The 14334-nt window shown below is 43.4% G+C and overlaps 1 protein-coding gene across 13 annotated transcripts in view; it reads left to right on the top strand.

Moving 5' to 3' along the window:
* Positions 1 to 14334, top strand: part of tjp1a (tight junction protein 1a) — an 87850-nt gene that overhangs the window by 7973 nt on the left and 65543 nt on the right. For all 13 annotated transcript variants that reach the window (XM_028956057.1, XM_028956062.1, XM_028956052.1 and 10 more), the window contains exon 2: positions 821 to 1010. In XM_028956057.1, coding sequence (XP_028811890.1) covers positions 821 to 1010 — 190 coding nt within the window. The remainder of the gene's footprint in view (positions 1 to 820; positions 1011 to 14334) is intronic.

Raw genomic sequence — 14334 nt, 5'->3', positions numbered from 1 at the left:
TGTCTTCTTTAGAAAGTAAGCACCCCATATATTATTGAACGAGACGTACCACAACATGACCTTGTCCTCCTTGGACTGTAACCTGAATGAAGATTATACTATCTGGCTGAGGGGACCGTCGTTGGCATGCTGTACTCCAATGATCTCTGGCACCACGCCTTTTCAGTTTCAAAAACATGGTTTCTGACGAAGTGTGTGCAGTGCCCGTGAGGATCAATGTGTAACTGTGCGCCTTGTTGAAATGTAGGGGCAGTGGTGACTTAGCGGTTATGGAAGGGTCGAAATCCTGGTCCGCCAAGGTGCCGCCGAGGTGCCACTGAGCAAAGCACCGTTCACAGACACTGCTCCCCGGGCGCCTGTCCACTGCTCACTAAGGTGATGGGTTAAAAGCAGAGGACACATTTCATTGTGTCACCGTGTGCTGTGCTGCAGTGTCAATCACAATCACTTCACTTTGATGTGGCAGTGTGAATATGTGAGTTATCTGTCACATTCTACTCATGAGCTGGTCAGATGATGGATGCTTAGTTGCCGTCCCCAGGCAGCCAGATGACATTAAAACCTATTGTATGCACTTGCGTGTATTAAAATAAATATTCAAAATGAAAAAATAGAAAACAAGAATCTCCTCTTCTTTTTTTGTCAGCTCTACCCAGAAGCATTGTGTGCAACGAGTTTACTAGTGTTTGCATCCTCAGGATTTCCATAAATAATAATAAATACATTTCTGAACACTACCGGTGCACACGGTCTTTTAAATAATGCCTCATATACCCATGTGTGTTTTGGCATGACTCTTAACATGATTTCTGTATTCCAGGGTGACTCCAACTGATGGTGCGGCTCCCGCCATTGCTACGGCTGCAGATGATTGTCTTCCCGCCGTTCCTGCTTCCATATCAGCCTCTTCCACTCTGGCTGTGGGGCAGGGCAAGCCTTCACTCCGCAGGATCAAGGGACGCATCCACCGCAGCAAGAGCCTAGACAGCATGGACCTGCTGGACTCGAACGTAAGTCAACACAACAGCAACGACCTTGATGCCACTTTAAAATCATCTTATTTACCAACCAAACCAAATTAAATGCATCACACCTCAATGATGGAGTGAGGAGTCCAGTGTAGCATCAGCTTCAGTTCATAGTACATGGTGGGTGTTTGTAGAATCCTTCTGAGAGGTCAGACATCGAGTCATCCGGTGCCAGGAGCCTTCTCATCCTGTGAGCTCCTACCGAAAGCTAATTAAATGCTCAGCCACCAAGAAAACCAGTGAACACACTGGCCTGTTACTGGGAGGCACTTTGGACCTTTACTGGACCTTTACTGTTTCTCACTGAAAGCGTGCTTTTTTTAATGGGGGCTTTTTGCAGTTGCCGAAAATGTGTCAGTCAAACATTGTGAAACTGCTGCATATAGCTGAATGTGTGCCACCGCGGGAATCTCCGACTTGCTCTGTTATTCCCAGCAGATCAGGAGAGTCACGTGCATACATGCTGAGATTCCAAATTTTTATCGGAAAACAGACAAATCAAATGCTGCTTCCCTCCTCTTTTTAGGCATTGTTTTATTATCTGATGCATGTACCGCGGTAAATAATACAAGTTGGTATCATTTGTCGGGTTGAAAATCAGAGCTAGTTCATTACAGAATGTGTGCCAGCAGGCGCAATGCACTCAGACTTGGAAAGCAGCAAAAAAGGCTGCTGGCAATTGCTGTTCTGACCCCCACTGTGCTTTCCAGCCACCTGTCCTGCCTGTCTGCCCCTTCATCAGATCTGAAGGTCATTAGACTCAGACCAAAAAGGGGTTGGTACTCTGTCTGGTCCGGACATTTTATTAAAGGTTTTGAACCAGTTTTGTTCAGACACTACTTACCAAGTCACTTCATTAAAATGAAATATAAAACATGCCACGTTACAATAAGGTATCTGACCGTATATGTTCAAAACACTACTAGGTGCAAAAAAAAAACAGACTAAACAAAGAGAACTTTAAATAAATTGTCTCTCAATCGACAATCCTCACAGAATTATTTGGACAAAATTTTGTCATAGGTGTAAGGTTGTAGTGGGGATTTTTTTGCTGGGTGATTCTAGCTGATTTTAGTTAAAAATGCAATTGGTAAGAATAAAGTTGGAAGAAAGTTGCAGAAGTCACTTTTCTGAACATGCTTTACTTGTACGTTTATCCCCCTTTACCAGCAGCTTCCTTTTTGCATGTTGCACATTAACCCATTTTGATGTGTGCCCACATTTTGAAACATTTTGCTCTTTATACTTTATATACTCATGGATGCTTGCAGTATAGTCATCACTGAGATACAGTTATGAATTTGAAATGCTCCAATGTTAGAATAAAAATTTTCAAATGTTACAAAAACGCTTAACCCAATTTCAGTAATGATCAGTCCAGTACCTGTATCTATGTTCTGTCCTTTTTAAATAAAAGCTGCATTTGTATTTGTGTATTTATTATTGGAGACATATTCTCAACATGTCATCTCCTGACAGAACCGAACCCCACTTCATAGACTTCACAGAAAATAACTGAGCACAACAGAGGCAGAGCGGCCTGTCACTGATATTGGACTGACAGTAGGGAGTCCCACTGTCCCCAGCAGGCCACTCATCTCCAAGTAAACTGTCTGCTGACAGAATGGAGACAGTAATTTTGCCAAAAAACAGAATGCATCTTCAGGCTGCCACCACACTTCAGTTTAGTAGCCTTTAGAACCATGTATGCTGTTGATGGAACAGTAGGGAGGAGAATCCTCTATTACGTGGGATTCTGAATGTCCTTTACATGCCAAAATGAATGATCCTGTCAAGGCCTAAAGAGAAACCTGGTTCACTGTAATGCAGCCCTGTGATCCATGCTTACAAGGTCTTAATGCTTCACATGAATTATAATAAGGTTTTATTAACCATTTAACTGTGACATATTAAACTAATGCTAACAAATTGTGTGTGCTCTTATTATTGTACCTATATAAGAATATATATAATAAAAATGTAATATAGAATATACCATCACCATGGTCCTTGCAATGGTGCAAAAGCTAGTATGTGTGTGTGTCTCTCTCTGTGTATGAAAATCAGAAGAGACAGTAGGATCAAGCAAATTAGGAAGTTAGTGTAGTGGCCGAGCAGAAGCAGATATCAGTGCCTTCACACTTGCACCATCACAAGACAGTCTGGATTATGCAATGTGACTGTTACCGTAGAAACAGACCAAATTCAACGCATTTTATATGTCCCAGACTCAGCAAAAAAGAGAGAGAAATATGGAAAAAAAACTCGAGCGTAATCTGACAAAGTAAATGGGTAAGCTGCTTGCACCAAGACCAAAACATCATGCTCACGCTGGGAAAGTGCGATGAGAGGACAGTGTTGTGTTTGGTTGGCCAAGGCTTGAAAAAAGCATCTCTTCGTATAAAGCAACAATAGTGGGTGAGACGTTGCTTGTCAGGAGGGCATCTTTGGTGGGGTGGGAATGTTGGTCGGAAGGCACATTCTAGATTTCAAGATCCCTGCTACTGCACCGTAATATTGTTTTTTAGCACATCAGGTCACAACTCAAACACAGTTTAGCTCATAAATTCATACATACAAATTCTGTAATTAAAATTTAACAAAAAATGTCATGAGAGGGTTTCAGGAGAGGACTTATTCTCCCACCAGAACATCAGAACTTGATCACACTGTAAATATTAATGGAGGTGGGGGGTGCCATTCCCCTTCTTTAAGTCTAGTAACAGATGGATTTACTACAGTGAGCGGTGGCAAGGGAGATGGAGGAAGAGAGAAGATCAGTGGCCCCTGTTGGGGGGTTTTCTTGCCACTTACGTGTAATTACAGGGCATTAAAGCGCAAATGGATGTGAATGAGAGAAGCTTATTATCAGACTGCCCACTACGGCCGGTGTCTGCGGTCGGCACCGTGCACTTTTATTACTCCTAAATTTAGCAACACCAAGACTCGCAGTTCCCACAGTGAAGTTAATCCATTATTGATGTGCAGAGGAGTCGAACGTGGCAGGGAAGGAGCTGCCAGTTCCCCCGGTGATACGGAGTCGTCTCGGCAACGACACAAAGGTGCGCTCTTGCGGCTCCACGCTCAGAGCCAATCTGAAGTGTGAATAGTGGGGAACTTGCGAGCCGGGTGTCACATGGTCAGAGCCCTCAGTTCAAGGTGACAGTCTGAGGACAATGCCGCAGTCTCACCCCAGTAATCTGGGGTGTCGTCTCCTGTAACCTGAAATGGCCATTAAATGACCGTCGTATAGAGGGTGAGAAGGTAAAAAGGATGTTATGGTACGAGAAGTATCCATCAGGTCCCTAAGTTGTTTTCAACATTGAACTTTTCTAAACATTGACACTGGTCACAAGTTCAACTGTTCATAATCTGTTCCTTGATACAGTTATTTATTACTTTTGCCAAGACAAATTTTATTTATTTGCCGTGTGTATTTGATTCATTTAAGCTTCAGTTTGATATTACGGTATTTATTTTTAGATGAAATAATTTTAATGCATAAAGTTTTGCTCTTCTAACACAAAAAATTACATTATAATGATTATAAGCTGAATTACATAATAGCAATGTTGGTGACAGTGATTTTTGTTGGCTACTCATTGGAAGCAGTTCAGCAAGGTTAAGGTTCAGTCTAAATCAGTTTCCCCGTACACATCACCGTTTTCTTTAATGTCTTTCTTCACCTTTGAAGGTTACTAGATTTCTATTTCAAATTGGTCCATGAAGTCCAAATTTGTGAGCCTTGTCGAGCTAGCTGTCTGTTTGTAATATTCTCCCAGGCAAAGCACTTGTGCATAAAGACATTCAATTTAGTTCCTGCTGGTTGTGAAGAGAGGTTTAAAGGGCAAGGGAAATAAATAGCTCTTAAAGACATCAGGGCTGATTTATTTACCACTGCCTTTCCTATGACAGGTGAATATAAAATGAAAATCTTGATCTTTCTAAGCAGTCATCATGTATATAACTTGAAGAAATAAGTTTGAGAGGGAATTTTGAGAAGTCTGACCCACTTTGACTGTCTTTGAAGACTAAGTTATATGTAGAGAGAACTTCAAATTGATGATGGACGTATAAAAGAAACAAAAGCAATGATGAGTTAACCGTGGAGGCAACTCTGTTCAAACAGGGACAGCTGTCGTGAGAGAGTGACTTCCTCTGTTTTCTGCCCTCATATCCATGTCTCTTTCTTTCCACTGAGGACATTCACAAAGTTAGACTACATTAGGACGTGCTTGCTGCACTTCAGTGGGCTCTCTCTCCCGTTGAAATAGCACAAAGTGCTCCCAGAATAACGCTACACTCTCCACTTCAGAAACCTGCATGTGTATTAACGTCTGTATTTTACCCCACATCACAGGTAAACATTCTCAAAGGCTGTCTGGTTAAATGTGCTGGTTTCCCCACCCCTCCTCCCAAACCCACGTCCATCTGCAGCCTTCCTGAAGATTACAGTAGACAAATGTTTCATTATGTTATCCCCACAAGGTATAGACATGAAGATCAGTGGAGTCAAGAAGAGGCCAGTCGTTAATTATTCACTTCTGGACATCTAATTTGTCTTTGAACTCAAATCCTTGCTACAAAGCGGAGGGGATCGATGGATTAAGGCAACAGAGTGGGTGAAGGGCACCATGGGACCCAAGCTTCCCTGAGGCGATATGTTCTGCAAGGTGCTGTGATTAGAGTAATATTTTGCTTTTCATCATCATCATCATCATTATCATCTCAGTCCCTCCGCCCATCTCTCATTCTTTTCCTCCTCCCCCGATTCCTTGCCGTAACTCATTCTTATAGATTAGCTACCCCCACATGGCCTGTAGGCTTAATCACGTTATGTATTGCCGTGTAGGAGTAATAGCCTTAGGCAAGATGGAGGCTCAAACGTTCATGGTCATGCTCAGACCTGCGTTTCCTCAACTTTGGGAAGAGACGAAACGTCAATTGGGGATGGTAGTAGCCTAGGGGTAACACACTCGCCTATGAACCAGAAGACCCGGGTTCAAGTCCCGCTTACTACCATTGTGTCCCTGAGCAAGACACTTAACCCTAAGTTGCTCCAGAGGTGACTGTCCCTGTAACTACTGATTGTAAGTCGCTCTGGATAAGGGCGTCTGATAAATGCCGTAAATGTAAATGTAAATTGGGAAATTTGAGGTAGAGAAGATTTTGGCACACAATGTTCAAATTGAGACAGTCTGCATATTCAGTGATCAGATGTCGTCCTTATGCATCATGACACGTTTGTGATAAAAAAAAAATCCAGGGCCCTCACAAGCGCATCAAAACATGCTATATGTCAGTCAGACTGAAATAGGTGAAGGCAGCTCTTATGAAATGTCTTTAACCCCCAGCTCCCTGGGCAACACAACCAGTGTGCTGCCCTTTGCAGATCACTACATCATATTTATATGTAAATAAAAAAACCCAAAACTTCTTCTTCCCCTGAACTTGTTGCGTGTTACCACAATAACTGACCTGTGAGTATGTATGCATGGCTCAACGGTGTCTAAGGCCAACAGTCCCAGTCCTCACATAAACCCCAGTCTGTGCATTTGGAGATGGTTCCTCAAAGCACCACCACCATCTGGAACAGTGTCTCCTATACAGCTGTGTGTCTCAGGGTGATGCCCGAGGGCCTTGTTCACCCACACAGACATACGTGTGCACACTCATTCTAATGTTTGCTTTGGTACAGTAGACCCCAAATGACCCAAAGTGTGATTCAAATCACATTTCATAATCACATTTTGTAATTTTTTATGAGGGTGTGACGTGTATAATGCCATAGAACATCTGGGGTTTATGGGGTTCCACTGGTGAAATGTTACTCCACTACAAGTGAAAGTCGTACAGTTAATTTTTTACTTTAGTCAAACTACTGAGGTACTTGCTTTAAAAGTATTCAAAATACATTTTCTTTCACTGCACGTTTGCATTATTGGCACAACACATACTTGTAGAACCTCTAGAATTGCAATAAATGTTACAGAATAAAATACAACCAAGTTGACAAAGACGTAATCTGTTGTATCACACCCCCCATGAAACAGCATGGTAGGTGTTCTGACACAATGTACCAAGTTCCTGCATCAACTATATAGCTTCTTCTACCAGGTATGCAAAATAATAAAATAAATACAACCAATTTTACACCACAAGATGACAGCTTTCTCTTTGTCAACTATTTACACACATGATTGAGACATAACGTTACATTCATGTTTGCATAGCTCCATTCTTACAATCCAACTTTATTAATTCAAGTTAGTAGACAATTCTTGCTTTGGTGGTCAAAGTCATTTTGCTGGCCATTTTGGACACGTTTATGTGTTGTCTATCTATAAGCTTGTAGAACTTCATTGCAAACTTTCACTTGTATACTAAAATGTTTGAATACCTCAATCCGCACGCACTTAAAATAAATTGTTACTCCTTTCAGAAATTCGAAACATTTGATTAAGATGAGGGCAAGGGGTGTGAAAACACCACAAAGAATCACCATCTCCGTCCATCGTCTGACGCTGCTGAAATGCAGTAATGTGGTTGAACTTAATTTTAAGTTCAACCACATGACCCTACTGTTACCCCGGCATAAACCAATCACAAAAAACATTCAATTTCAAAAGTAATGAGACCCTTGATAGAAATATAGTGAAGTAAAAAATATTTGTCTTTCAAATGTAGTGAAGTGGAAGTGAAGTACAGATACTCAAAAACTCTACTAAAGTACAGTACTCATGTACTGTCGACCTCTGGTTAAAAGCAGAGACCACATTTCACTCTGTACACTGGGTGCTGTGCTGTGGTATGTCACATGTGACAGTCAATCACTTTCACTCAAGCATTATCTAAGAGCACAGAGACATGGCTTATATGACTCTTTTGTAGAATATGCATTCAAAATATGCCATTATTTTCTCATTTTAACACAATGTGCTAAACTTACTATCAATTTACTGTTTTTCCTATACACAGAATGACAGCTTAGGGATAATTTGTGCTGTGGGCTCTATGAGAAAAATTTTAATGGAATCGTCTGAAACTGAAATCCTTTGAAATTTAGTGGTAAAATGCACCATGGCAATGCACCAGCATGTGTACAATTTTACACATATGTATGCAATATGTATCATGCACGATAGCGCTGATGGATGAGCAGGAACCCTGGAGGAGCCCTCTACAGCCGTCTGTCACTCCCGCCTCCTGTTCCCGGTCACCTGTCCCACTAATCCCATTCTCCACCATCCTTGTCCCTGCACTGACTCCCATTAGACCATCTTTCTGTGCTGGTAATTAACCCGGGGAATTCATCTGAGGGTTAAAGACAGATAGGCTCTACCTTAGAGCACGGGCACACACTCACACATGCATACACCCACAGGTGTAGTTAACCATGCTTAACACACGCACACACACACACACACACACACACACACTCTTTCATATGATGAATGGATGGGTGGTCTTGTGGCTTAATTACGATAAGAGGATACCATACACACTTAAAGCATCATCCAGCAGGATCCAGCAGTAAGGCAGAGTCCACGCCAGAGAGAGTCTTAGCCACTCGACCGGTTTATGTATTTTACAAGTGTGCTCAGTGAGAAGGTCAGGGTGGGGCTTGACTGATGGAGTTTTGATTTATGGCACTGCAGGCATGACTGCCCATGTGTGCATGTGCTGGAGTATTGGATTGTGGGTGTGCTTGTGCAAGATTTGAAGGGAGATTGTCGAAGATTGCTTTTTCTTTGTGCGTGTACGTGTGTATGTGCGTTTTTTGCGCATGCGCGTTCATGCTGCCATACACCCTTTGCCTACTGCTGGAATTTCCAACCTTCGTGTCACTTGATCAATAGCAATGGAGCTACTGCTGGAAATTGGCTCCAGATTGCGTCGTTTGATTCTACTCAGCGAAACTCATTCTTCACAAGAAATGCGCTCCCCGCAACGCTCCTTCCTTTTTCCATTCCGGCCGTCATTCACGCGGGCTTATTCATAACTGATCATTAGCTAATGGATTCATCATTGAGACGGCAATGCGCCTCAGGCACATGCTACAGTCAGCATTTACTGTTGAGGGATGAAGCCACAGCTCTTATTCATTCATTCCTTTTTAAATGATGAAATATTTGGCACGTGAAATGTTTGCTGTAGATGTCATGCTGATTCGACGACTGGGCCGTGGTGCTCTACCTCTACTACTGATCTTTTTTTTTTTTTTTGCTATGCGTTACCATGGAAACAGTGTTAGCAGTGTTGGGAATGGGGTATAGTGATTATGTTAAAGAAAGGAAGAGTGAAGGATATGGTTTTGCGTAGTGCTTTCAGCAGTCAGGCACCTCCATCAGACATGTGCTGCGCTTTCCGGGCGTGATTGACTACCTTCATACCATTCAGACGGCCCATTTTTATTCGCCTCCATTTGTGTGATTGGGCATCTGAGACAACAGCTGGGAGGTGATGGACTCTCCATCTCTCATGACTTATTCACAGTCCACCACCGCGTCTCGTTTCAGGAACTGTTCCACCCTTCTTTTTTTTTTATCAGATGCCGTTTTTTTTTTTGTCACCGTATCTTGACATCTCTCGCTCCATTGATGATCGCTCACTCTGCAAGGCGCTGTTAGGAGCAAGATTGTTGCGTGCAAGAGCCCAGCAGTAAAATCTATTTCCCCTCCCTCTCCTTATCAGATGTGTGTGTTCTCCTGTTCTTCATTCTGCGGATTTATTGCGGCCCGGCCATGGTGAATAATCTTTTGCAGCGGTTTCTCCGGGGATAGTCTTGCGGTCGGCTGGTGTAGAAGCTCCGGGTATCCTGTATTTTCCACGCCATCTCTCGCACCGGGATACGATGTTTAATGTGCTCTATGCCAGCATATGTACTTTCATGCATAAGTTATACCGCTCTCGGTGCGCTGGATCTGTACACATCGCACACCACAGTCTTTGGCTCAGACGCTTCTTGGTGAAAACATTGGGCAGAATGGAGATAACACACCAGCGAGGCCTCTGTCGAGGGTTTCTTCGGTTCAGAAGCACCGGTGTGAAATGGAGCTCAGTGTGCGCGGTAAACTTTTATGCCGCCTCCTGAGAATTCTGCCCGTGACCCATTTGCTCCGTTCGCTTGACTTTGTCTTTCATGTGGAGCCAAAAACGGCCATTGTCTGTTAGTGGAGGTCATGCGGGCCTCTGTCTCTGTGTGTTACGGGGTTCGCTGCTGTTTTCCTCAGAGGACAGTGAGAGTGAGAGACAGAAGGATAAGAAGGTGGGGAATAGAGTGAATGAATGGAGAAATGGAGAGAATAAGGATGGAGACAGTGGGGAATAGGCTGGGTTAATGCAAGCTGACAGATGTGTGTGTGTGTGTGTGTGTGTGTGTGTGTGTGTGTGTGTGTGTAAAGGCAGGTGCTTGTGTGGCAGAAGGTGCTGGATTGTCATTGTTAGTGCAGAGTGAAGCTGCAAGCAGTGAATTTGAAAGTGTGTGTGAAACTATATTTATACATTTATGTGTATATATATTAATTATGTGTTCAGCATTTTAAAATGTATATAGGTAGACATGACGTGTGTCTTTTCATGTATGAATGCGTGTGTCCATGGTGGCTTGGTCTCTTCATCTTCAGCTCCTGCTCTTGGCAGTGTTGTGTGGGTCTGCTGCTTCAGAGCTGTACCTGTGGCAGGATGTTCTCGGCCAGCGCTTTGATGGCTTTTCAGGTCTGTTGCTTTAAAGGGGGCCAGATTTACCCGGGACTCCTGCTGACTGAAGCTCTCCGGCAGCTTTTGAAGTGGAGAGCAGAGAGGGGAATAGGGGGCATTTTACAGACGTCTAGTCTGCATGTCCAGCACAGTCTCTCTTCGCTTGCTGTAAATAACTTTTAAAGGATGTGTGTGTGTATTTAATAAACCTTGAGTCCTGTATGAAGTTTGAACATTTGCTCACAGGACACAGCTGTGCTGTGCTGCAGTGTGTCACAAATATTGGTCATCGTTTTCAGAAATAAGGTCTATCCCACTCTTTTATTGCAGTGATCATCGATATCATGGAAAATCCTCAAAATTTGATGACCACTTAGAAATTTCCGTTTCACAGAGGGTAGAAGTATGAAGATGTTATAGATGTTTATGGATGCATGGCTTTACATTTACAGCATTTACCAGACGCCCTTATCCAGAGCGACTTACAATCAGTAGTTACAGGGACAGTCCCCCCCCGGAGACACTCACGGTTAAGTGTCTCGCTCAGGGACACAATGGTAGTAGGTGGGATTTGAACCTGGGTCTTCTGGTTCATAGGCGTGTATGTTACCCACTAGGCTACTACTTAGATTGTTATGGTTATGTTTCATATGAGAGCAGTTATTCTGCGTGTACTTTATTTTTTATTACCTGTTAGATGCTGCCCAGTGATGATTAAGGTTTTTTTATGGGGCTCATCTGTAGGCTATAATTTTTATAGTCTTTACTAACCGGAATGTCCATGAGGGGAAAATAGGGTTTCAGAAAGGGTCAGAGGTCATTAAACCTTTTAACATTAGCTAAGTGGCTGAGTTTACAGCAGAGGTGAACCCTTATATTGATACTTTGATTATTCATCTATATTACGAGCTGAACATTATTCAAGGCCTGCAGCTCATCTAGGTCTGTTTAGCTGTAAGCAGGTAAGGGGGGGCATGATTTAATAGCATGTTTATCATCACACGCTGTCTCAATTTCTCAAGCAGGGTAGGGGGGTAAGTTGATCTATAATCCAACATGAGGATTTGGGGGACCGCTGTGGTACAGTAGACATGCACTCACACCCCGAGCAGTGCAGGCATCCTCCTCCCCCAACTTCTCTCGTCTGCCAGGGGTCGGCAAGGGCAAAATTATGCAACCTGTTCATGAGTACAGATTCAGCCCGGCTCGAGAGGGACACAGTCGCAGAGACATGCAGAACGTATTTTTATGTTCCAGTCCGAACTCATACCTATATTCTCACGCAGTCGCTCCTGGTGGTTCTATTGGTTAACATGGGTGTATTCAAGAACACCCCCCCCCCCCCCCCAACCTTTCCTCCCCTACAAAGAGAGTAAGTGTATTTTAAAATAATTTGCATTAGTGCCAATTGCAATATAATTATAAATATAAACTAATCATGCAAAATTAGTAACTCTAAAAGGATCTCTTTGCAATATTTGTGCACGCATACTGCAGTGGGGGAGCTGTTTGCACATGTCAGTGCGTGCACGTGATTGTGTTTAGCACATGGGGTGTGTTAATGGATCTATAGTGTTTTGTGGTGGTGCATCTAAATCCCCACCATCTCCCGCTGAGGGCTTTAAGAGGCGGTTTGGCTCCAGATTTGCAGTTCAGTGATGCTGCCACTGTTGGTGTCTTTTTACAGCTCCAGCCAGAGCCAGCAGGGGGCGCGGTTTCACCACTTGTAACTGAACAGGCAGTACGAGCGTGAGAGAGAGAGAGAGAGAGAGAGAGAGAGAGAGAGATGACTGCGCTGTATGGTTTAATGCGCTGCTGCTGGTCTTTGTAACGCATCCATGCCTTAATGGCCGTAATTTGCCATGTTAATGCTCACAATGTGAAGCTGGCAAGCTCGTCCCCTCTTGGTATAGACAGTCATGGTATTGGCAGCGATCGCAGAGGACGGCTAATTTGCAGGAGCACTGTGACACAGCAGCCTGGCAGCAGCAGTGGCCTGTACTTCCCACACGTGAAGGAGTTAGAGAAACCGAGAGAGAGAGAGCAGCGGGTTCAGCAGGACTTGCCAGGGTACGGCTTCATCTGCAGATTGCATGGCTCACGCCGTAATTGTGCAGGCAGAGCAGATGCCAGCAGATTTAATTAACTGAAATTGACGTTCCGGCGAGTGCCACGGGGGAATTTCTCAATCATTCTCTCTCTCTCGCGCTCTCGGTTTTTTACTGTAGTAGATCTGTAGAGTCAGAAGTACATTACCTCACTACGAGAGCAGGGAACACAAGGCAAGCTTAGCTCTATTCCCACTGAGAGAGCCATGGAGAGGGTATGAGGGGGAAAAAAGGAGACACATTATCTTTAATAAAAGTTCATATTGGAAGATGGAGTTTGTGAAGGGCGGACGGGGGAGGTGTGGATGGAAGAGGGAGGAGGGGAGGAAGCCTGGCTCGCTCCAGCGGTGTCAGGTGCTCGGGTTTGTCAGCTGCGCCTCACTGCCCGCTCTGCCCTCAGCGCTGTGATTTTCAGCCATGTGACAGAAATGTCTGGACATTAGAGTAACAGGACTGACACGCTTTTTTTTTTTTTTTTCCCTGCTATTAAGCAAGCCATGTCTCCACAGTTCATTTATTAACCTCTATAAATCCTGCATGTGCAAAGATGCAAAGTAAACACTCAGCAAGACGCACGTGCACATTTCCAAGGTCTCAAAACCACCCAGTGGCAATGGGGGACGCCATTACGTCCAGTAGAAACATGCAGTTTGTATCAATGCACACTCCCCCTAGAATTTCAGGTTTTCTCTAAATTCACTCTGTATTTTTTGGGATTGAAAACCGATATATTATATTATGTGAATTGCATTCCCTGCCATCTTTAGATTTTAGTGAAAATTATGCAGTTACAAATGCAGCTTTGCAAAAATATGCAGTAAATTGCTGATTTTGCTGGTTTTGAACCCGATTGCAAAAAACCATGAAAAACTTGATAGACTGAGTAAATTAATCTGTAAATTAATCATTTTTACCAACACCAGCCTTTTTGTATGAGTGAGTTGGCAGCCTACTTATTGTCCATAGCTGCTGGAGCCCATCTTGGGTCACTGGGCGCAGGCACTGGGACTCACCATGCACACCTACACACACCATTCACTCACACACTCACACCTACAGACCATTCACAATTCACCTAGTGTGCATGGCTTTGAACGCCAGGAGGAAGCTGGAGGACCCAGAGGAAACACACACCAATACAAAGAGAGCATGCAATCACTGAACACACAAGGTCCGAGTCGGGATTCAGGCCACTTTGTTAACCCTAGTCCAATTCACTTACGCAAGAAAGTTAGGGGCTTGAATCCTGCTTTCTACCACTGTCCCACTTAACCAGGGGACTTGATCTTTAACTACCGATTATCTTAAATTGGCACGCTTGGTAAAAACATCATGCCATGTTACATATTTACTGAGCCAATAATTGTAGATTAATTGACTTAAAGGAATTGAACATTTAGGTTGCTACGGTTATTTAAACAGTTAGTAATATGGATTTATTATTGATTGCTTTATACATTTTCTCAGGCCAGGAGATTTCATATTAACAATCACCACCC

The sequence above is a fragment of the Denticeps clupeoides genome, chromosome 16 (assembly GCF_900700375.1).
Source record: "Denticeps clupeoides chromosome 16, fDenClu1.1, whole genome shotgun sequence".
Lineage (NCBI taxonomy): Eukaryota > Metazoa > Chordata > Actinopteri > Clupeiformes > Denticipitidae > Denticeps > Denticeps clupeoides.
The sequence above is the reverse complement of the archived record's forward strand: the minus strand, read 5'-3'. Positions and strand labels throughout refer to the sequence as shown.